Here is a 24634-nt window from a genome sequence, read left to right on the forward strand (position 1 = left end):
TCCCTATTATCTCCAGGGTGCCCTTGAAAGAACACAAAAAAAAGCTTCCTTTCTGTTGTCACTGGAGCACCGTTATTATCGCATTTACCAAAAGATCTCTGTTTTGTGCAGGGGAGTTAACATATAAAGGAGCTGTTGAGCAAATCTCTTATTTCACGCAGGGCAAATAAACAGTTTCTGTATGCATGCGTCAGTGTGCCTCCCTCCTCGCTACAGCACTCCAGGGCTAAACTGCTCTTCCTGCTTTTGAAGCTGCTCTGTTGGTCTGGGCCGCTGGAGTTACTGATGTTGATGCTGTTGCTTTGGCTGGTAGGGTTTAGAGGGCTACAGGGGGGAATTCAGGCTGGGTAGACTCACGTCATGGCTGACTAAAATGCAAAAAGAGGAGGTGGAGGAACTAAGGAGAATGAGATTTAGTGAATGAAGAGAGAGGAAAGAAGCAGTAGAAGAGAAAGAGACAGGCAGAGATGGCATTCATTGAGAAGCAAGTGAACGTTGTTTGATCTTTGACATGCAGTCTCCCTCCTGCACAATATGGCTCAACAGCTTTCCGTTGGTGCGTTCCCTCTCTTTTTGCGGATAGATAAGACGATGAAGAGAAAGATGCAGACTTAAATAATTTCGAAAACACTGATTAGTAAAGAAGAAATGAGGAGTAACAAATGAGCAAACAGGTACATGTAGTAATGGACAACAGAACAGAAGGGGAAGCTGAATGAGACTGATGAATAGGGTCAATAAGAAGCACTCCAAATTGATTTTCAAATGTTTTATTTAAAAAGTCTGTGAAGATTGTCAGTCATTCAGTTTGTTTTAATTCTAAGAGCTTCAGTAGAAGGAAACTGGACTTCTGCTGAAAATGTTTAATCTAAAAGGTTTCATCAGTTGACCAATGAGGAGTACAAGATATACAAATGTCACGGCCAACACACAAGGCTAATGACCCATTAACAGCCCAAAATTGCTTCTAAGTGTAAATGACTGTGAAATTGCCAAGTCAGGGCTAACTTAAAGTGTTAATGGTGGTGAAACTTTCTAAGGAGACATGGCAAGATTGCATTATAAGTACCTGATAATTGGTGTCATAGATCCCTCCTCAGTTTAGAGATGGCTGTTTCACTTCAACAGAGATGGCTTGTTTAACTCTCTTTGTAAACCACCCATCTTCAAGTTTTAAAAAGAGAAGCCCAGTTGCCTTTTATTGAAGCTTTTAAGATTTTATTTAGTAGATTTGTTACTCCAAAAAACTTTTGGGAGGTATGTGTCTCTGGCTTTTTGCTTTAGTAAACATGACTCCTGTCTATAGTGGCCTATATCTCATACTGTACGCATGCCAGTGTCTCATTGTCAGTGCTGTTACATTACATAAGAGCTGTGATGTTCTGAGATTCATAATGAAATATGTGGAATTGCTATTTCTCTGTTATTGGGTGGAATGGAACTTTGTTTGCAATGCATATATAAAAAATAAAACCCCAAAAATTTAATACTGATTTGGACATGGATGGCGGTTGGTTGAAACTTCAAAGAATTTGCCCAACTACAAGTACTCTATGATGAAAACAGAGAAATATTTGGCAGACAGCAAGATTCTCTGGGAGGGATTCACAACATTTCCCTTGTATAATTGCACACATACCATGTGGCGGCATTAATTTATCACAACCATTTGTTTCTGGCAGTTTGTCACCACCAATATGTACTAAGTATTATGAGGAATATATTGCAATGCCCCAACGAAAATGTGCATTTCTTTTTTTAGTTCCCGCCCACATGTCTGTTTGACTGGATTATTTGACTTCCTTGTTATTAAATCTGTCTGTGTTCTTGTGCATTTCTGTGAATGACAGTTCAGAGGTGAGGTGGCTGATGATGGTAACTCTTGCCTTTTGTCCTGGTGGAGGTGTCTCCCACGCCCTGCTGCTAGGGGCTTTCCATAGGGCCAGAAAAAACCTGTAGGAATAAGCCCTTGTACCACATTGTGTTTCCTTTCAAACACAGATCCCAAGGCAGAGCTGTAACCCTGATGTAGAGCATTCAGGGTTAGAGAGCAGAAGTGGAAAGCAGCTCACAGATCTGTGCCTAAGGGCAACGAGCTTCTCAGAGCCAGTGCCTCGGGGAGAGAAAGCTAAGCCAGCATAAGCTACTACCATCTGCCGGTGTTGGTTTAGTGCTTCTGAAAGATCAGGTTTGAAAGTGAGAGAGGTGCACAGTTGAGAACATCTCTTTTTCATCCTTTGCTCTCCTCTTCTTGTAGTTGCTTCCAGATGGAAATTAATCCAGAAATGATTTTTAACCACATGGATGCCGGCGTTGTGAGGAGGATGAGGCTGAAAACACTGACTGCATGTGTTGCTCTCATGGATGCGTGTGGTTAAGCAGGTGGAGAACATAGAGAGCTTTTCCTCGATTCAAGCTTGAGCAGGGTGTTCCTGTTCTCCGTCAGTTTTCTCTTTGTGTGTTTCTGATTGATGGCATTGGAGATCAGGCTCACAGTCAGTGTCCTTCTCCTCGCCTACCTGCTCTTCCCTGGATGCTCGATGATAAATCAAAGACCGATCAGGCTACTTTGAAAACAGCAACAGGCAAAGCTCTCTTCAGTTAACAGAAGAAGAAGAGAGGGTTTCTGTCCTTGGGTGTGGGGGGGTTTCCTGCCTGCTTTGCCAGGCTAAACAGCTCTAAGGGATTGCAGAGGAAGGCAAACATAAACATGCCAACAAGGGTCCGCTGGGAATTCCCACAAGTAGTCAAAAGACTTAAATAAAAATACACATCCACAGCTCTCACTTGGTAGTCTACTGAAGTTTATTCAGTTAAGCTGGAACTTGGTATCTTTTGGAACCTATTGCAACTTGTTTTTGCCCCATTTTATTGAAAGTTCTTTTTTGCACCACACACTGACAAGCAAAACTTTAATTTTTTGGTACTTGGCTTGTGTGTTTGTGGGGATTAGTGGGTGAGATATATTCGTCCACCACATGTGCTGAAGGCTATTTATAAATGTCAGATTGGGTGGAAATATTCTTGGCCAAAAAGTCCTTGTCAGTTAAATATTTGGAGCAAAGTAGCTCTGCTCAACTACATGCTGTCATAATGAATTTAGCTGACACATTTAGAGCTATTTTTAAGGACAGCAAGTTCAGCAGTGATATCAAGAAATACAATCACTTATGAAGAGGCAGTGAAGTGAGACAAAAAGCTCATCTCCACATCAGTCCTGGCACATGACTGAGTGATGTCGACGAGAAGATGCACTTACAGAATGTGGCTTTGGTTTTTGAAATATAGTTGATGAATGATATCGTTTAAACCATTGTACACGCTTTTGTAAAATTGTAACATGGATTCAGAGTGGATGTTCTTTTTTTTTGGTCTGTGTTGGTTTCTTTTTCTTAATTTAACTCTGGCCCTCCATTCTCCAACTTGTTTTTCTTAAATAGCTGGCTCTGCAAACACAATCAGTTCAGCTTTTATTTCCAAACTTTATGAGTCATCCCCGATTTCTCAGAGCCGTGACTTCCAATCACTGCAGCAGCTTCCAGCAGCGTGAAGCGAAACCCTGCTCTGCTCTGATGCTCTATGAGCCATGTACCAAAGTTCTCATTTTGTGTCCTCCTCCAGCAATCCCCCCACATTAGATCATTAATCACAGGGGTGCACAGAAAGTAAAGAGTGCAGAGCTTGGATGGAGGCTGGGGGTCAGTCAATGGTGGCCTCTCCAGCCCATAAGTCCCTGGCTGATGCCATTATTCTGACACTGTTGTGAAGGCAAGAGCATTTGATGCTATCGATCTGTGGGGGGCAAAGGAGAGGAGACATCAATACACTTGCTGATTCAGTGACATCACAAACTTCGCTGCACAGCCTGCTTTGGTCTGTGTACTCTATGTGTCAATGAAAAGCATATAAATTGTACCATATGTGAAAAAAACAGTCTGCATGTACATGTCCCTTGTGCAGTTCCTAAATGACTCGATAATTAATCACAACACAGGGCTGCTCTGCTATCTAGAGACAAAATCTAAATAATTCTGCACATTAGTTGTACACTTAGCAGCTCCATGTGCACACACACAGCTATCATGTGCACTGGCAGCTGCAGCTGTAATCTTGTCTGTATTTCCCCCATGAGGCTCTGATCCTTTGTGCTTTCAGTCAAAGCCTTACATTTGAAGCTATGTTCAAAGACAACCTACCTGCTCAGCCCTGCCAGATCCAGACGAAACCCTGGTGTCTTGCCTGGACATCTCCCAAACATCCTTCTGCCTAACCTTGCAGCTCCAGTTTCAGCCTAGTGTGTACATCCACAGCTGCCAGGGGTGTTGGTAGAGACAGGTGAAAAGGACACTGGGAGCGGGCAATCATTCTCATTACAGCACATTAGAGGGGAAGTAGAAGGGAGTTAATTTTGGGTCACAGATAGATCGAGGTTAATTAGATATCACAACATACTTGGGACAAGAGAGTCAGAATGCAATCATTATAAGAAAATCTTACATGCTGGGGTTGGACATGAAACATTCAGGAATTACTGAGAAATTTCTAATCTTCATTTATCTTATAGATGCTGGTTTCAAAAAGGCTGTGATGATGTTCAAACTGAAACATGCTTCTGTGAGGAAACTGTACATGAAAAAATCTCGCAGAAAGTATGTTTCTCTTTAGTTCCATACCAACATCTCAACCACATGCCTCTGTGTTCAGTCTTCAAACAAAAGCTGTTTTGTTGAGCCAAATCAAAAGCAAAAAAGCGCACAGATTTTTTTATTTATTTATTCTCTGCTTTTGCTTTATTTATTTGATAGCCTTTTTTAAAAATCTGGGATCAAAAGGTGTCTCTGGGTTTCTTTAATTCATGTGCATTATGATATAACTGTCTCTGTTCCACACTTTGACATTATGTGCAAGTGCTGCATGTTGTGTGAATGTCTGCACACAACGCCCACGCAAAATGACATATTTTAGCTTGTTTTAGGCTCTCTTGGCCTTATTTTGATGTAAAATACATGAAATAGTACCAGCACTGCTTAAGAAAAATGACAGAGGTGATCTTTACACTTTGGTTTAAAGTGAAATATCTCAGTAGGTATTAGATGATTTTACTGACTTTTTTTTTCAGACATGGTCATAGATCAAGTTGATGTTTTTTGGCCTTTACTGAGACGTCTCATCAACTTTTGAATTGATTGCTGTAAAGTTTGTCACATGTATTAATGCTCACCTCAGGCTTTTATTTAGCGACTGTGGTATTCCACAGACTTTTTATCGAGCACCATCGTATGGTCAGATTAATGTGTTTTCCCGTGACCATTAGTTTCTCTTGTTGTGTTTTATTCATGGTTTTTTATGTATGTGGCATAAAAAGAGGCTTATGTCTTCAGTCCCGGTCTATTATGTACTGAACTACTTTTTAACAGTTCATTTCAATCCATACACAAAGTGGTTGTAAAATCATAATGTGCTGTGTTCCCCGTGCACATTTCCTTCTTGCTAATGTGCCCTAAGCTCAACAAAACACAGGCATTGGAGGAAGATGGATAGCAAGGCAAATAATCCAGTTAACTTTTCATGTGTTTGGAGGCAGATATTTTCTCTTTAATGTGTTTATCATGACTTATGAGCTTCTCTATAGCCACCATTAACATATGATTACTATCGCGGGGCTAATGGGTTTGTCTGTTCTCCCTCTCATCTGCCCAACTGCCTCGTCCCTTTTTCCAAATCTTTTCTTTCTGCATCTTTTATCTTCCTCTTTTTAGCACTTGCTTCCAATCTCTCGTGTCATTCTCTCTCGTGCCTCCATGTGTCTCCACTCTCGTCCCCCGCGGCCCTTCAGCTTCCCAAGCCGGAGTCTGACTCCCACACAATGCTCTCCATTATTGCTTAATTATCTCTGGCCTGTCATTTGAATAATGTGCCGTCCCTTACTTTCAACCTCTTCCAATTTTTCCCCTTCATCTTTCAATTGCTCTTTATTTACTTTTTCATTCTTTTTCCTTTTCTGTATCGTCACTGTTGCTCCCCTCCCTGCACTTCTCTCGCCTCCTTGATGTTTCTGTGGCATCAGAAGACTGCTTTCTACTCTTCAACACTTCGCCGCTGCTTCAAAGCCCATTGACTCCTCTTTCTGTGGTTCATATAGATAGAAAAGTGTGAGAGAGACATAGGTGTGTGAGCTTGAAACCAATGTAAGCCTGGTTCATGTCAGCTCAGAAAACTTGCTGTAGGGCATTGCTTCTCTCTCTGGACATGCTTCTTGCAAGAACTGCATCATTTCTGTTTTGGGGACATTAAAATACCGCCAATAACTTAATTCCACTGTCTTCATATCTGGCAGCAGGAGAGCAGAGAGAATCCACATTATTCGACTACTTCAGTGTTTCTGTAAATTGCATGTGCCAGCCATTTGAGAGCTCAAATTATGTATTTTACAAAGTTAAAAATGATCTCCTGTTGTTTCTACATCCTTTCAGCACCACAAGGCCATTGGGGAAATCTTTAATAGAGAACCAGCTTTTGTTTTATGTGTGTTTGTTTCGGTTTGTAAGTAATCCGAGCGATGCAAACGTCTTTCTACTGTGGCTGCAGCTTCATGGCAGAAAATGGATTGGTGCTGTTGTCAAGGCTCCCCCATATCAAAATGCAAACAACACTTTGTTCCACTGTAACTACATGCATTTTGGTATCACTGTCTGCTTTCTGCATTGTTTGTGACTGATCATTTAACTAAGGATACCTGGGGATATTTAGTAAGGCAAAACAGGGGAGGCGCTTTCGTGCTCGCGTAAAAAATCTCAGGATTTATGCGAGTTTTGACAGAATGTCTGTGTGGGAATCCCAGTAGGACTGACTGGCATGGCGCATCAAACACTCAATTCTCTCCCCACGTATTAATGTGTTTGTGCTGTAGAGTAAATACTTACATTGTCTGCTGGTTTGTTGAAATGCAGCATCCTAATTTCCTCTCCTGAACATTGCGTTCGTGCCATTTTTGAGATGATGGTCAATAATTAGTTCCATTAAGTGTCTGACCTTTTTATGTTCCTCACACTGTTTGTTTGTTGCCATTTCAGTCAAGTTAACACAATTGCATTACAGTGGTTTAGTACATTATCGGAATCAATAACACAAATGGCCCACTCACTTACTGCTTTTACGGCTCAAATAAACCCCAGAGGGCAGTTTATTTAAAGAACTGTACACACTTAAAGAGTCATTATGAGCATTCTGAACATGAGGTCACGGACCATTTTACAGCAGTTTGGTCAATGCACATCAGTAGCCGGCCAACAATAGCCCTTAATTTCCCACACATAGCACTTCAAATCACCACTAATTTTGCATTCTTGCAAAATGTGCTGACTAGAAATTCACATTCAGCTGCACAACTGAGCGTGAGGTGCTTTCTTGGTGCCATGTGAACATGCATCATCTTGCCACTTGTCCTCAGGGCGGATATCTGAAGAGCATTTGATCTGTTTGACCTAATGATGTGTGTATTTCCTGTTTGTTTTCTCAGGGTTGGTCAAGCTAGGAGTCCACTGTGTAACATGCCAGAAAGTCGCCATAAAGATCGTCAACCGTGAGAAACTCAGCGAGTCAGTACTAATGAAGGTAAGATTACGAGTTTCACTCTTGTGGTTTTTAGTGTTCAGGCTGACAGCGAAAGTTTCCACTCTGCTTCCCCTCTTGTCTAGTTCTTTGAGATATATTTTTAAGTTAAATCTTTTCTTGTGAAGAAGACATTTGCTTTGTAGTTATTTCACCTCGGTCTCTGTATATAAGAATAATTTTCAACAACCTCCCAAATTCTGGGAATAAGTTCTGGTGTCGACTGCAGGAATCTTACATAACCACATTGTCTCGCATTGTTGAAGTCTGACTGGAGATCTTTGCTGAACATCATTCCTCTCTTTCTTTCTGTCTCTCCCTGAAATCTTAATAGGCAGTAGCACAGCTGAATGTAGCCACTGTAAGATATGGAAAGTGATGGAATGTTAATGTCCCTGGAAGAGTCACAAAATCTATTCTGATGGACAGCTGGCCTTTCAAAAATAATGAAATGTGTGAACAGAACGGAGATTTCAACAAAAATTAGCAGCTAATCTTGCAAAAATGTTTGAATGTGAGTTACTTTTATGACAATAAGCCACATGAAAAGTGGAATCACTTGCTGAGTTTGCAACAGAAGGTCTTTGAAGCAGCTGATTTGCATCCTTTTCTGATTTCAAACGAAAAAAGTCAAATGTTTGGCTCCCTCATCACGAGTCTGAGCTTCTAAGAGATCCAGGGTTAACAGAACAAAAAGCAGGCTTCTGTAACTACAATTACGATGCTTTCACCAGAAGATCTTGAAACACTGCTATTTATAATTTTTGCTGTAACCCACATTGATTCTTTTATAGGGTACAGTAGGGAAGTTTTCGTATTACATCTTGGGAGTCCTGCTGGGCTGCTCTATTCAGTGGCCAGACAAAATTGGCGCTCTGCAAAATTGGCCCTTTGTGTTGATGGAATAGTTGTAAAGAAACTGAAGAGGCAAGGAAAACAGAGGACAACTCTACAAGATGCTACAACCTGAAAATTGTCTATCACAGGACACACACAGAGAGGAGTGCCTCCTGTAATTGTTAGCTTATGAGCTGGAAAGCAGAAAGAGAATGGGTTTGCTCACAGTACAGGTTATCTGGAAATGGAAAATCCCTCAGTTTTGCATCACTTCATGCGGCAGCATCATTAGACTTTAGATGAAAAGCACTCTGTGCTCGGATATTGCTGTTTGATAAACAGTTGGTATTAATCAGCTTCTTGCTGTGTGAGTTTTTTCTCTTTCTCACTCGTTGCCTTTTTGCTGTGGAAGCCTCTTTCTTTCTCCTATCCGTCAACATACAGTCCAATATTTTCATGTGGGACAGACAGGTCATTTCTGTTGCCTCAGCTTTGACAGAAGTATTATTAGTTGTAGCAGAAGTGGTTGGAGGAAACGATGTAACATGTGACAGTGGTGAGGTAGGTAACATCTTGCTGCCCTGCAGAGGAAAATAAGACTAACAGATGCCAAATACTGACAGGTTTCCGACAGGACCGAGGCTTTTGCTGAAGCTGCAGTTCAGAGCCAATTACTGAACTCAGCCACTGTCACACTTCTCTCAGCTGCTGGTCCTCGGTGTGTGTTTGTGTGTGTGTATGTGTGTATGTGTGTGTGTGGGCGGATAATTATAGGTGTTGTGGGGACCTAATGTCCTCTCAACCATAGGAAAACCAAAAGAAATGTCATTTGTGGGGACCTCATTTGGGTCCCCATGATGGGAAACAGGGTTTTCTTGGCCATGTTGTTCTTACTGAAAAAAGTAAATGTGCAAAAACGTTTCTTTAGGGTTAGGCATTGCTTTGGTCTGGGTTAAGGTTAGGGTTAGGGGTTAGATATGAATGGGAGTCAATGGTAGGTCCCCAAAAAGATAGGAATACACAGTGTGTGTGTGTGTGTGTGTGTGTGTGTGTGTGTGTGTGTGTGTGTGTGTGTGTGTGTGTGTGTGTGTGTGTGTGTGTGTGTGTGTGTGTGTGTGTGTGTGTGTGTGTGTGTGTGTGTGTGTGTGTGTGTGTGTGTGTAACAGGAGCAAAACCATGGTCAATCACCATTATTTCACATGTAAGAAAATCTTTGACAATGAATGCAGATGTCTGTTTTCTCCCCCTAGAATGTGAGTCATGTGCTTTCATTTGTGCATCAGATGCTGTCATCTGTGTATGTTTGTCTGGCTGTACCTGTTTTAATTCGTCTGAGCACAAGTTGTGTGTCTGTGTAAAAATCAGCAGTTCACAGGTTTGGAAATCAAATTAATATTATACAAACATGCAGAATTACTTTTGTTTAGAGATTTCTATGTGTATATTTGCCTTGCATGGGTTAATTTGTTCTTTGACCTTAGCTTGGGGTATCAATTACAATTCAAAGCCTATGTAAAAATGTAGTTTGCAGCCATATTTTATTCTGTATTTAGAGGCCTGGCTTACCCTCAGTATCGAAGGGGTCATATGTGAAATTCTCTTTAGTTCTAGGACATTGATCTCACAAATCAGATTGCAAATCCTATTGCAAGGCTCCTACTGTGACTGTACAGGTGTTTTCCAGACTCAAATTCCAACATTTCCATTGTGTTGCACTCCATAGTCTCACCTGTCTGTTCTCCAGCCTGCCTGTTTGGCTGTCAGGCTGTCAGAGTGATCGGACTGCACTTCTCCTGCAAGACTCAGGCTGTGAAATGTCACCTTTTAATATGCTAATGTCCCGGGTCCCCACGGTGCCATTAGGGGAGAATCTGACTTTCCTGGACAGGTGTGTGTGTGTCTGTGCAACAGTGCTGACGACACATTTACAGTACACTCATGCATACACACACTAAAAGACAAATACTGGCCACACACTCTCACAAACGTTCATAAGAGTGTGTGTATGTGTCATAGAGACATATTATGTATATGCACAAGCACATCCTCCATGACCCATGTCATCCCTCTCCGTCTGTCCTTCTCCTGACTGGCCTTGGGAGTCAGGGGTCTGTGAAGATGAGGAGACGGGTTGAATTAATTGTCTCAGAGTATCTGGCAGAGAGCTTTCTCCTCCACTCTCTGTTGAACTTTATATAACTAATGTTGAACTCTTTAGTCCATAAGCCTACAGGCTATGACACTACAGACCAGAAAGGCATTGAATTGTCTTGGATAATGTATTCATCTATGAACTTTATGTCAGTTTGCAACCAGGGAATGAGCCTTGACAACTTCAAAGAGCAAGTGCAGCCCAGTGTTTTTTTCTTTTTCTTCACTTCTAAGCAGAAAACCTAACAATGGAGTTACTTGAATAATAATAAGAGTCTCCGTCAGTGGGAAGTTGCTGCCTGTCATGTTTGGGATGATGAGAGAGAAATAGACAGATAAAGAATACACAGCATGTGCACATACGACAGCATGTCAGCAGTCTGTGACGCTGAGGCCAAACACAACGGAGTACGGAGAGCCGATACAGAGAGACGCAGAGAACCAACACTTTGTCTGTGTTTTTCTGTGTGCGTCTCAAGGGAGTAGTTAATGTTTCTGAAACTCTGCCTGCCCTGTCTGTCTGTGTGCTGTGGGGCTGTGAGGTTGAGAGGCAGAGGGGGAGATGGGGTCAGGACAGAGGGATAGACATGCTGAGGGAAACCCTGCTGAGACAAGATAACACAGACGTCTTAGAAGAGTAACCACATCTCTGCTTAGATTTCCTGCCAGAAGTCCTCCTGATCTATTAATTGGACTTTCACACAAGGCATGGTGAAGTTGATGCTAAATAATTGATCATGTGAAAGAAATATTCTCTTTATTTTACCCTTCCAATATGAGGAAGTGCACAAATTGAACATGTGTCTATGAGGATGTACAATAATGAAACTGTATACAATAAGTTACAAAAACTAGCTCACAATGAGCTGACAATTCTCTGATTGCTGGTGTCATCACAATTCTTGGATATAAAACCAGAATCACAAGCCAGAACATATTTAGAAACTCTGACAAGTAGACATTGTGCCATTCATAATGTTTTAATACTAGTGATAAATGGTCCGTCCTTATATAGTCTGACTCATTGGATGTAGGATGCAGGTATAAGCCACCTCTCATTTTAGTCAGCTTTTTCCTTCCATCCCCCATCTGTGTGTTTTTGTTTTCTTCATGAAAACAGACATTTTCCAAGCAGCAACTTGAAAATTTAAAATTTTGCGAAGGATTTGGATCGTGCAGTAAGGCAGCCCTGCTAGTTTATTTGCAGCAAATTATTCATTTTGCCTTCTTGCAAATGTTCCACCACAACAATTCCACCTGTCGCTATTTTAAGTGAACACTGAAGCTGCCACCTACGTTTTGCCCTGCCCATGCTGAGTATGATTGGCCCGAGTGTTTTCCTCCTAACGATAGTGTTCAAGTAGATCATTCTGTACTACAGAGCGAGACTAAAACTTATATAGTGACTCTTTTTTTTAAAATCTTAGCTACATTTTACAAAATGATGTGTTTCTATTCCACCCATTCACACATAGTGAAGCGTCAATGCTATGCAAGGTGCTCACCTGCTTTTGGGAGCAACTTGGAGTTTAGTGTCTGGCCCAAGGATGCTGTGCCATGTGGAGGAGCTGCTACACTTATGATTAGTGGACAACCTGCTCTACTACCTCAGCCAGTCACTCTGATATATGTGATAGAGTAGGGCGACCATATTTTGATTACCGAAAACCAGGACACCCGGCCAGACAGTGAGATACTCAAATGATACTCGAAGTTTACTGAAATTACATTAAAATATGCCTTCTCTGTATGGAATAGGAAATTGTTATATTACCAAATACTGTCTATAACCAAAGACACAAATTCAGGTAGGCTTCTCAGAGGTTATTCGACATGTTTTATTATGACAAGTTTCAAAAATAGCAAATTAAATAATGATAGAAACAATGTCTCCTCTGTATTAGAAAAAAATAGCTGAAAAATACCTCCGGTATATAAACAATCCAACTTGAACAAAAATAGCTACAGTTTGATGACCCAGTGAAAAACGATGAAAACCAGGACATTTTCCTTGCTTTTTAAAAAACAACCAGGACAGGATGTGAAAACAGGACATGTCCTGGAAAACAGGATGTTTGGTCACCCTATAATAGAGTGAAAACAGTCATTTAAATCAAGAACTACTTGAGAACATGGAAGATAAACAAGATTGCAAACATGACCCTCAAAAGAGGCAAGGTTGAGCTCCGAGGAGCCTGGTGCAGTTCCCGTGTTCATTGAAAGAGCTTTTACAACTATAAAACTGACAGACGCACCGATGACAATGACACGTGGGGAGAAAATGAAGAAAACTTGAGTAGAATCACAACACCACAGTCGAATATGGTCTGACAAGCTTTTCCCTGAAAGCAGAGGATTTGCCGGACTATATTTCATAGCATATTACCTACCATTATAGTCAAAGGAGCCACTGCTTTAATCTGCAGTTTAGTCTAGGGGTAAGTTGAATTGTTACTAGCCGCGAGCGCTAACAGCTAGCAGTGGGAGAAGAGTATCTTTAGCATGCAGCAGTTGGTAGTTGCTCCTGATGCCTGCTCTGTTTCTACCTCTGAGCCAGTGAGCTGGTGGCGGCTGCTGCTGCTGCTGTTGGGATAAGGACAACTAATTAGCCAGAGCCACTCTCTCTCTTCCTGAAGCAGCACGACTTCAAAGTCACTCTACTGTCCCCAAGCCCAGAGAGAGAGAGAAAGGAAGCGAGGGAGAGGAGGGATGAAGTGCAGGATGAAGGGAGATAGAGAGAAGGGAAGAGTTGGTGTGTGTCTGGGGGAGAGGGAGGGAGGGAGGGTGAGGAAGGATGGCGAACGTGAAGTTGGAACACTTTGGACGGATGTCTTGTGAAGTAAATATCTCTACGTAGCAACGCTGTTTTTGATGTTTTTGTTTTTTTTGTGCAGCGAGGTTACTTGTGGTTTGCTGACTCTGTCCTTGATGTAACTCACACATTTCAAATTAGAAATGTGTGTGACTGTGTGTGAGAGAGAGAGTGACAGAGAGTTTGAAGATGCAGAAGTCTGAAATATAATTGCCCCCTGAAGCAAATAATTGAAGCACTCCACTAAGGACTGTAAGCTGAGAATGACAATGTCCTGTCATAGCCTAAAATAAAAGGACAAGCATATGGATCAATATTAAGAGTTAATTAACAATCTGCACTGTTTGAATATGCGATTTCCCATCTATTAGTTAGGATATTTCTACACAATATGCAGCTGTGTACATGTAGGAGAATTCCTTTTTAGGATGACCGAATGACACAATGATATTCAAGTTTCAATGCACAACATCTTAAATTACAATTTAGCACCAAAGAGGCAGAGAAAGGCAAGGAATAAAGGTTGAGTATACCAAAAGACAGAGATTGCGGTGGGCGGGTGTGGAGTAGAATGCCACGGCCACAGATGAATCACACAAGTTCTAATCTTGTTATCCCGACACCTCGGTGACAGCACTGTAGCTTTCTTTCTCTGCCATCTCTTCTCTTGCCTCCTAATGATTATAGATTGGCCACTCTCCCCCATCTCTGTATTGCCTCGAGTGGGTTTGATATAGAAATGCCTCCAACATGCACACATCCGCTTTAACTTTATTTCACGCGCGTATGTGTTTGTGTGCACGCCCGTGCCTCGGCGCCTGCACTAACACCCTCCAAAATAAATGGGTTTCATATGTTGTGCCCTTGCGCGTTGATCCATCAGCTTTGTGTGGTGCTGAGCCAGAAGCCGAGGCTTAACACACAGTTTGAGCTTAACAGGTTCACTGCGCAGAGGGACTGTAGAATTACCAACTCTGGCTGCTTCTTCCTGCTCGTTTCTGCCTGTTGATGTACAGTAAGTTTGCATTCACATGTGCTGTGAATTCGTTTTTTTTCCAGTACTAAAATAGTGGCTTTTCTTTGACTTGAATTTGAATTATGACAGAATGAAAGCATCACAGATCACAGAAAAACCCTCTTGTAAAAAGTACCTTTCATATCTCTCAATTTTCATATTGCTACAGGGTTTCTCTCTCGGTTCCCTCCTGGCGTTCTGTAGAAACTTAAATAATAATATTGATTCCCCTAAACCTGTAAGACCTTACAAAGCCCTTTGTCTGTTCTCAGTCAATATGAAGGCCACTCCAGCATTCTACATCCTAATCTGGTTTCCAATCACCCCTCCCGAATCAATGTTTATCCACTTTTTTCCACAGTATTTATTGAGTGACGATGAGGCTCTGGTGAAACGGAAATAAGGGAATAGATTTTCTCAACAGGGCACAATATGTTCGGACTTTCTGAAGAAACTTATCATCCTACTTATGCCAGTATATGTTACATAGTCAATATGACTGACCTGAAGACACTAAACACAGAGTTATGCAGGATTTCAGCCGGTAGCTTGGAATCTTCCACATCCAGCCGACATGTAAAACAGCGCAGTTTTAGACTGCTGCTTCGTTGCTCGCTGTGATGACAAAGCTCATCAAACACATGCAGTGTTGTTTGACTGATTTTACCTTTCATATGTCTTATCCAGATAAAACAGAGATAGAGTGCAGATAAAATAATGAAATGGAGGATAGCAGAACAGAAGATATAGCGGGATCCCCCATTGAGCTCGACAGGAGACAGACAGACGTCTAAATCGATGGCATTTGTTTCTCCTCTTCAAAGGCAACAGCTGCTGTGTTGTCAGATAGATGAGAAAGCTTTATTTGCCTTTTTATTTGTTGTTGCTTTTGTCTTTCTTCCTTTTTTCTTGCTTTCTTTTTTCTTTTGGCTTTTCCTTTGTGAGCAAAGGCCACATTTTATCCAATTCTTCTCCCCTTAAGTGGAGTGATGCTTTCATGGGGAGATCAGCAAAGTTCCCCTTCAAAGTCTTGTTTGCTTTTCATGCCTGTTTCTTTGTTTTGCTCCGAGATTTCTTTTTTCTCGCCTCTTTGTAATACCCGTAGAGCCACTGAAGTGTATTTGTGTTTCTGCTCAGCCCCTGAATATTGTGTTAATCCTTTATCCATCCTGTTTGTCTGGAGACCAATAATTGAATAGGTACATCTTGTTCCCCTGAGAGAAAAATGGGCTCCAGCCTTCATTTTAACATCCAAATCTGTCTTTGTCATCTGTTTTTAACACATGCTACTTGTATTCAAAGACACAAACTTCCAGTGCTCTGCATCTTATCATGTTCCCTACTGTATCGATATGCTTTTGTGGGTGATTTCATTCAGTGTTGGCTTTTGTATTGGCATACGGTAAAATATGAATGTGCTGTGCTTTGAAGTTATCTACATTATTGCTGATAAATGCACAATTATCTGTGCAGTGTGGTGGAGTTTTAGGAACATGCACATAAAGCAAACATTAAAAGATTCCTGTTTAGTGTGCATGCGTGTTCGTGCATGTGTTTTTCTGTGCAGGTTACACACAAGTAGCACCATAAATGACAACCTCATAACTATTGTATGCTCAGAGTCAACAAAAACATGGACACAAAGCTACTTTCAAGGTTTTGTGCATTATGATAGAGAACTGTGCATGCGCTCAAAGAACTGTGATCACGTCCAGGTAACTTTTCTATTTAATACATTTCGTTATCTCCTGATGAACCAGCTTCCACAAGGTTTGAACTTTGAGCACAGGCTAATTTGAATCAGGCATAAATTTACCACTTTTAGCTGTTGCAAATAAACAGGGAAATTGCCTCGGACTCCGGCTGTTAATGAGTTTTGGACTCGTTGACGTGTATATCTGGGATTTTGTGGTCAGTGTTTTGAACATCTAAAGCAAGACACTTTTAACTTCATCAGCTCCTTCATCTGCATCCCTGTGGGGATTGTTTGCTAATGACTCTGTTGTGCTAACACACTCTCAAGGACATTTCTCTCTCTACATACTGCACATGACTGCAAAGCACAAACACATGCATGTAAATACATTCAGACATGATATTTTTTTCTGGTTTGCCATTCTTTGAGGAAAGAAGAGTGAATGCACAGTCCCAACAGAGCAGCAGAGTGTGGTCTTTTATGTGTCAAAGACTCGGTGTAGGACCTAATTAACTGAAGAATTCCCTGATTGCATTAAAGAAGCCATTCTGAAGTTATTTACAAAGTTTTCTGCTAATTTGAGGTGTTTCAGCTGACCAGTCTTACCTATTGACCAGCTGTCCATCCTTTATTGACTCCTCTGTCTGTCTGCGGCTTATGTGTCAGTGAATAAGCCAGTATTCATATGAGAAGTTAATTAGTTGGTAAGTGAACTGCTGTTAGCTCATCTCTACTGTCTGCCTGAAATACTGCACGAAATAGTCACCAAGACTCATTCTTTACTCATTATTCTTTAAGTTGTTTTCACTTCACTTTACATTTACCAAACCAGCACTGTGTTGTAGATCGTATTGGTTTGTGTATTTTACAGTCAAAGAGCCTTTTCTTCTATGCTGATCACTGGGTTGAATATTCACTGATTTACTGACTTTCTTTATTTAGTCTTGTAATATCAATGCGCGCCAAATATTTGTTATAATCAAGGTGTTTTTTGTGTTTGAAAGCAGTTAGAAGTAAGAAGCAAAAGCCTCTTAGTAGTATTTTAATTTAAAATTGGCAGCAAAAAAGGGAAAATAAACTTTTTTCCATGGTAAAGCAGCAGATGGCATTTAATACACTTTTCAGAATCCTGGGAGAATCCAATTTTATCTCTGTGCTGCTCCTTCGAAGCAATTCCAACAGCCTTGCATGCAAATATAGACTACTGTAGGCTGTTTGATTGACACTTTGGTAACTAACATAGATGACCTTCAGATCTAATTATCACATTGTGTTCTGTGCACTCACAATCATTCTCTCCTTAGTCTGTAAAAACCAGTTTATTAATCCACATTTCGCTTCTTCTCACAATCCAAGGTCACTTTCCCAATCGTCTCCGTTGAAATTAGTGACTGACAGACTGGATGAGTTGACAAAAAGACTCCAGACACAAAAACATGGCTGCCAAAAGGATCCACTGCCTGCCTGTCACTGATAAATCACTCATCCCGCTGATGGCTTTTGCACAGAAACATGCATGGCCGTTCACAAACACATACACACCCGGTTTAACCTCTTTCCATCATGTCCCACCCCACCTATAAGCCCAGGCAGTAGATTTGAAGAGGATCACAATTATACCCATTGTCCTCCGCGTGTGAAGGACCTCTACCATTAGACTCTATTAGGACCAAGGTTATCCAGGGACATGTCAGTTAGTATAAAATGATGTGGCCTGCCACCGGTCTAAGTGTCAGCCTGATGGATCTGTCAACAGCACATGAACACATCACTGACATGATTAGAAAGATGGAAAGAGAGAAATGGAGAATAAATGAGCGGCAGGAGAAGATGATGAAGACTAGGGGTGCGACCACAAATGGTCTTGAGTGGGAACGGGTAATGACTGCTGTTTCAGAAGGTGGGAGATGGATAAAGGATAAGGACTAGCCAGCTAGCAGAGACTATGTCCAGATCGATTTACATGTCTGTGGCATTGATCAAACTCCCCTGTGGAGGGAGTTTACCTCCTCTCCACAAAGGATGACTGATAAAGTGATTATCAGAAAAGCCTGCTGCGCTTGACTGACTGTGTTTATGTGTGTGCAGATCTGTATGTAAGTATATGTGTGTGTGAGGTCTACAAGGTGGAGGGGAAAGCAAAAACAAAAAACAAAACAGCAAGATGAAAGTAAGAGGGAGATGCATTTTTTTCAGTTAAACAACTTTGACTGGAATGGAATCATAAAAACATGTTTTTAGTTTGTGTTTTTGTTGCTCTCAGTGGGACTAGCTCAGTTGTGAGAGATAACACAGCTACGTAATGCGCAAATGCACCAAGCGCTGTTAAATCCATCGCCCTGAGCCTGTCTTTGTGAATTTCTCAGCTAATTTTGGATACGCAGGTTCTCCCAGAGATGCATATTAACGTCCTCATAAAGTTAGCGATCATGCCCTGCACAACAAGTACTCTGGACTTTACTCATTGTGGCTGATGTGACTTTCTACAAGGCTGTAATGAAGGGATCGTGCATGTTTGCCCTTGAAACTGATGTCCTTCCCTCCTAGTTACAAAGATTGACATGCGGCAATCTACTCCTTTCCATTAACATGCACGTGTGAGCACAGACATATACACATGTATGCGGACACACCAGCTTGGCTACCTCCTGTCCCTGGCATAAAACACTGATTCTGCTCTAGTGGCTCACTGACCGACATATGGATGGATGGAGGTGGCTCGTGGCTTGCCATGATCGGTGGTGTGTGTGTACAGAGTGTGTGCATCATGCAGTAATGTGTCCACATGTCACAAGTATGAATGGATGACAAGCTGACTGGTTTTGACTGTGAGCCAGTGGCCAAGCTGTGCCGTCTCCTCCCCTTCTGCTCGGTTACAGTTGGACCCACATCAACTTCTCTCCAGGCTTTACCCCATCTATAGCTCCTTCACCCCATATGTTATCTGTAGAGCTCAGATGCATCTCTTCCTGCAATTCTACAGTGAAATTTTGCATTTCATTTTATTAATTTTTTGCTGTGGAATTGTGCATTGGTTTAGTCAAACATCATGGACGAAGATTAGGAAATAAGTCATTAATTTTGTTCTGCGGGTCTTTGAAAAAACAAAAAAATTTTACTAAAAGAAAAACGACCTTCCTAACTTTTGACCCCACAATTTGATAAATGAAAGTTGACCTGTGCTGGCAGGCTACTATGTTAAGGAAGATGAAGATTAGATGGAGAACAGAATAAATGTGAATGTGTGCATTAGATTTTAAATTGAGGACATGCAAACTTCTACGATATCCAACTAAATTATCAAGATATTGACCTCTGAGGCATAAAGCAGTTGCTGTAACTCTTTTTTTTATTTACTAACAAATCCTCAACTGTTGTTACAATAGACTGACCAAAAGCAGAATTGTATAGATTTGCTCTTTATAGATGCAACAATTTCGTTTAAATCAATTAATTGTTTTCAAATTTGTCGGTCTACCACATGTCCAAAGCCATAAAGGTGGAACAGACTCTTGTGTCCATTGCTGCCAATTCGCATCACCTGTTATCATTCCTGCTCTGTCTGCTACATGGCGCTGCTTAAAAGGTTCTTTCCCTGTGTTGTGTTAATTAACGACAAAAGAGGTTGCAAGACCAGAGGGGTGATCAAGCTGGCACTGCCACTTGCCTCCACCACCACAGCTGCGTTTCTCTTTTACTCTGCTACATTCACTCATCCTCTTTCCATTGCTCTTTTGTTTTTTGTTATCCATCCGACGGCGGGTCTTGCATGCACTGTAGCCTCCATGTTAGCATAGCCAACCCATTTTTCCTTTTTTTTTTTAATCTGGCACACATGGTTGCCCTGTTGACTTTGATCCTCAGATCTCAGTATCAAGGGACCATTCACTCACTTGCCTGAGGGAGGTCACAGAAATGTCTGTGTTTTCCTTCTGCGTGCATGAGGGAGAAAGGCGAGAGGAAAGTAGCGCAAGGTGCAATAAGTGGAGAGTGAGAGATGACAGGTCCTGTGATTCAATATTTTCCCCCTCTGAGAGTTTTTGGGCTGGTTTCTCTGTGTGACACATGTGACATGAATCTAATCTCTCTTTGTGTCTTTGTTGTTGTCTGGTTGTGTCTAATCCTCCGTCCTCTATCATCGGACTGTTAGCCTCAGTGATGAAACTATTGCTGTCCCCGGTCATCTGTGTGCTCGTCCATTCAGTGATACAGATGCAAGGCTGTAATTTAAAGAATCAATAGTGAGCTGATGGAACTATGCTAAATTTGCTTTCATCCTCTGAATTTAGAGTGGCACCAGTTACTGCCATTTGTCCAGTCTTCCCAGTCCTTCTCTCCCACGTAAGCAGCCAGTGTAATTGTAGTTAACACCTCTACAGTAATCACCACCACCATTCCAACGTATCGATCCATTTAGTGTGGCAGGATATGATACTGAGAGGAAACCCTGTGGGTCGAAGCGTTGCCAATCAGCATGTTCGCTAACAAGCTCCTGTTCCGATGTCTTCTGCTAATCATGTCCAGCCAATACTTGACACTTAACCTCTGGTTTCTGATGATGTGAGTGTGTGTGTGTTTTTTGTTTTTTTTTTTGCAAACCTGCGGCTGTACAGTGGTCAGCATTTTCTCCCTGCAGCTAGAAGATCCCTGATTCATGTCACCGCCTTCCCAGGATCTTTCTGCATGGAGTTTGCATGTTTTCCCTGCTCATGTGTTGGTGTTCTCCGGGTTCTCCATCTTCCTCCCACAGCCCGAAAAAAACATGCTGAGGTTCTAAATTGAAGCTTAAATTGTCCATAGGTGTGAACGCGAGTATGATTGTTTGTCTGTATATGTAGCCCTGCGATAGACTGGCGACCTGTCCAGGATGGCCTCTGCCTTCACCCTTAGTCTGGGATAACTCCAACCCCCCATGACCTTAATGAGGATTAAGCAGTATATAGAGGATGGATGGATGGATGGATAGATGGAAGTTTCAAACTTGTTTAGTTACAAAGAAATTTACCAAACTGGCTTTCATTTGAGCTGCCAAACACAAGAAGGGAAAAAGTAAGAAAGATGAAAAGAGAACGTGTGTGTTCATCTGACCACCTGTCCATGTGCTCATGTGTCTCGGTGAACGGTGTCCAAGTGCCTGCTAATAAAGGCCTAATGAAGTGCCATGGAGATATGGCAACTGGGGAGAACTGTCCACACTCACAGATGTGAAACTTAATGAGAGAGTGTGCCATGTACAGGAGCCAGGCCAAGACAGAGGAAGGCCACCTGGCATTTCTGCTATAGCATAAAGCTACGGAGGAGTTATGTGTGTATTTGAGGCTTTGATAAGGAGTTTGTCACTGTGTGGGGATAAATGCAGATGCTGCTGTTTTGTCTTACTGTGGTATGCATCGATTAGTTCTGCTGAAATCCATTCACAGATGCTCCCTTTGCAGGTGGAAGTAAGTGAGGAGCAACTGTATTTCAAGACATTTATTATAACTCATAATTGTGGGCTATTTAATGAAACTGTTACACTGTACGTTGCTAGAAAGAGCAAGGGTTGCTTCACAGATTTACATTAGTGTGTTAATAAACAGCTAATCTTGCAATAAGCGGCCTGTTGTACAGTAAAGTCTTCACATTAAGCCTCATTTCTCTTATTTCAATTAACTAAAAGGAGACGCTTAGAGGAAGCTTACGAAGCCAGCTGCTGGCTCTGTAGCATTTCGACAGCTCATCTCTCCCTGAGTCCTGGTTAGCATTAGTCTCTTTGCAGGGAGCCCTGCTTTCAGCTCGCAAGCCGGCTACCACAGGCTCATTCTTAACAGCACACCTTAGCCTCAGGTGAGAGAGTGGCATGGTGTACCGCTGCTGATAGCACTCATTAGTGTGTGGATTAGCCCTGATTAGCCTAGCTTTTTCTCCCACTGATACTCTTCGCTGGTGCTAATTATGCATTTACCACTTCACCCTTTTTAGACAAGCCGTGTGCCTAGTTTTATAATATCTGTAAGCATATTCTCCTATGAATTCTTGCTCGACTTTGGCTTTAACAACAGTTGCACTGCGCTGCATTTTTCTCCTCTGTGACTGAATGTGGGCTTTTTGTGCAGATTATTATTGTATGCATTTGGAACATGTTGCTATTGTCAGAATATAATGGTGAAAAGTATGTCAAGGTAGATTACAACACCTACCTGAGCAGACAGACCACTAACAGAAGCTGTTCTGAAATGAAAACAATGTGAGTGTATGAATAATTAAGAGGGAGGCACCTGATTTTCTGCCCAGTCGAGCAAACGGCTTTGAGGGAATTTAACAAAAAACACAGTTAGGTGGCAGATCAGAGTTTTGACTTGATTCCACATGAGTGTTCATAAAGCTAAGCCACGCTGAGTGTGACATTAAGGCAACGTGACGGCTGTCACAGACAAGTGACATAGTGAAATTGACTTTGATGAGCTTGAGATGAGGCAGAGGAGCCTTTAACTCACTGTTTTTTCATCTCCATCCCTGTCAGTCAAAGTTAGACACTGAGGGGGGAGGAGAAGATGGACGAGGAATGTGGAGGAGAAGGGGTGAGCAGATAACTGCAAGGGGAGCAGCAGAGGAGCACAGGGTGCCGAAGATTAGCGGTGCCTTCTGTCGGAGTGCGTTCCATGCTGATTTTCAGTGGCAGCTGTACATGCTGACAGCAACCTCTGGAGATGCTGACACAAATCCAAACTGATCAGCTCGATTTTGGTAAAATTTAGCTCCCACTGCTCTCAAAGTACACTGTTCATATCTCTCAGCAGCTCTGTAAGCAAAAAAAGAGAACTTGTGCAGAATCAGCCATCTGCTTATTCTGGACAGTGTTGTGCTTATGTGTACGTTCAATATCTCAGACAGACTGCAGGGGAAAAAAACACTCCCTTGGGACATGGTGATATACCTGAGTGGACATTTTGAGCCCTGTTCCACCCACAGGACATGCTCTTAGAAATGTTCAAATGTGAAATGTCTGAGTCTGACACGTTATTCTCTTTCATGTTTCTTATCTAAACAAGCTGATTTATGTTCACCTCAAGGAAAGCACTGGATTGTGAAATGTGATTGCAAAATATTCAACAAGGCTTGTTTTGAGAGAGAGTGTGTAAGATAAGACAAACGCCACCTGTTTTCCTTCAGTTTTTGAAGCAAACCGAATTTTTCACACGAGATAGCCGTGCTTACTGGCCTGGATGCCAACCGGAGTGTGGTCAAAGCTTATCTCTGTCCTTTCTGCCAGTAAAACGTGCCCATCAGCTCCTTTCTTTGGTTTACTTATTCCTCTTAAGCCCTTGTGCTGGTTGTGTGAAGTGTTATTACAGGCCGGTGTCTCTGTAAAGGTCACCTTCACAGGTAACCTCAGAGAAGCGATTGGTGAGACCTCATCACAGGCTGTTCTTGGGCTACTTTATCAGTCTCCTTGGTACTTTATAGTGGCTCCAGCTCGAGGAAGGTTGCAGTTCAAGAGGGTAGATTATGACTGTTAGTCGTAGAGTGTTTTTAGGAATGTAACTGTATTGATATTGCAGTAATCAAAAACTCTTTTTTCCTCCCTTTCCTTGCTCCCTCTATCTATCTATCCCTTTCATACAGGTGGAGCGAGAAATAGCTATTCTGAAGCTCATAGAACACCCACATGTTTTAAAGCTACATGACGTCTACGAAAATAAAAAGTACTTGTAAGTATCAACAGTTGATTATGGTCTAGATTTGATGTATATGAAATACCCCACACATGAAATATTGAAAAGTTTGTGTGAAAACTTTTGCACCTCACAGGTATTATTAGTATTTTGGATGCCAGAACCGTCTTTAAAATGCCACAGACCATTTTGCTGGCACACAGTTGTGATTGGTGTATTATGATTGCGGGGCAGTAGCCTGGGAGGGGTGGATGCTCCATTAGTATTGGCATGAAGCATTTAATTTGGTCGCGCATGCAAGGGGACTGCTAATACGGAGAGGAAGCCTCCGTGATGTAAACACCATGACACGCTTATCAGAAGCAACACCGCTGCATTAAGAAACATTAGCCATGGAGAGTCCACTGCAGCAGCTGCACACACACACACACACACACACACACAGATGCAGACACACATAAATCTATTAGCTAACTTTAACAGTGGTGAGTGACAATCCCATCAGTCATTCATAGTAGACCTCTTGATCCACAGAGGACTGTTTGTCAACCGAATTCAATTAGTTGTCATCTTGAGCTTACAGGCCAAATGGGATTGGGCATGCAGTGCTGTACATGTCATCCTTTAAGATGATACGAATAGCAGAATATTATGATTCATCCTATAATTGGATTATTAAAATCACATTTTGTGCCCATTGCTTCATCACTTCTGACAGACGGTCACTAATAGCGTCACAGAAGACAAATTGCTTTACATTTGCATCACGAGTGACTTGAATACACTCTGCGTTTCACTCCAGTGATGTAATTTTTGGTCTTAATACGGTTCAGATTCGTACTCGGATATCTCCACTT

The 24634-nt window shown here is 41.8% G+C and overlaps 1 protein-coding gene across 3 annotated transcripts in view; it reads left to right on the top strand.

Annotated features, from left to right (window-relative positions):
• Positions 1-24634, top strand: part of brsk2a (BR serine/threonine kinase 2a) — a 192165-nt gene that overhangs the window by 101086 nt on the left and 66445 nt on the right. For all 3 annotated transcript variants that reach the window (XM_051951625.1, XM_022189945.2, XM_051951626.1), the window contains exons 2-3: positions 7520-7614; positions 23728-23813. In XM_051951625.1, the coding sequence (XP_051807585.1) occupies positions 7520-7614; positions 23728-23813 (181 nt within the window). The remainder of the gene's footprint in view (positions 1-7519; positions 7615-23727; positions 23814-24634) is intronic.

Source organism: Acanthochromis polyacanthus, chromosome 8 (genome assembly GCF_021347895.1).
Source record: "Acanthochromis polyacanthus isolate Apoly-LR-REF ecotype Palm Island chromosome 8, KAUST_Apoly_ChrSc, whole genome shotgun sequence".
NCBI classification, from domain to species: domain Eukaryota; kingdom Metazoa; phylum Chordata; class Actinopteri; family Pomacentridae; genus Acanthochromis; species Acanthochromis polyacanthus.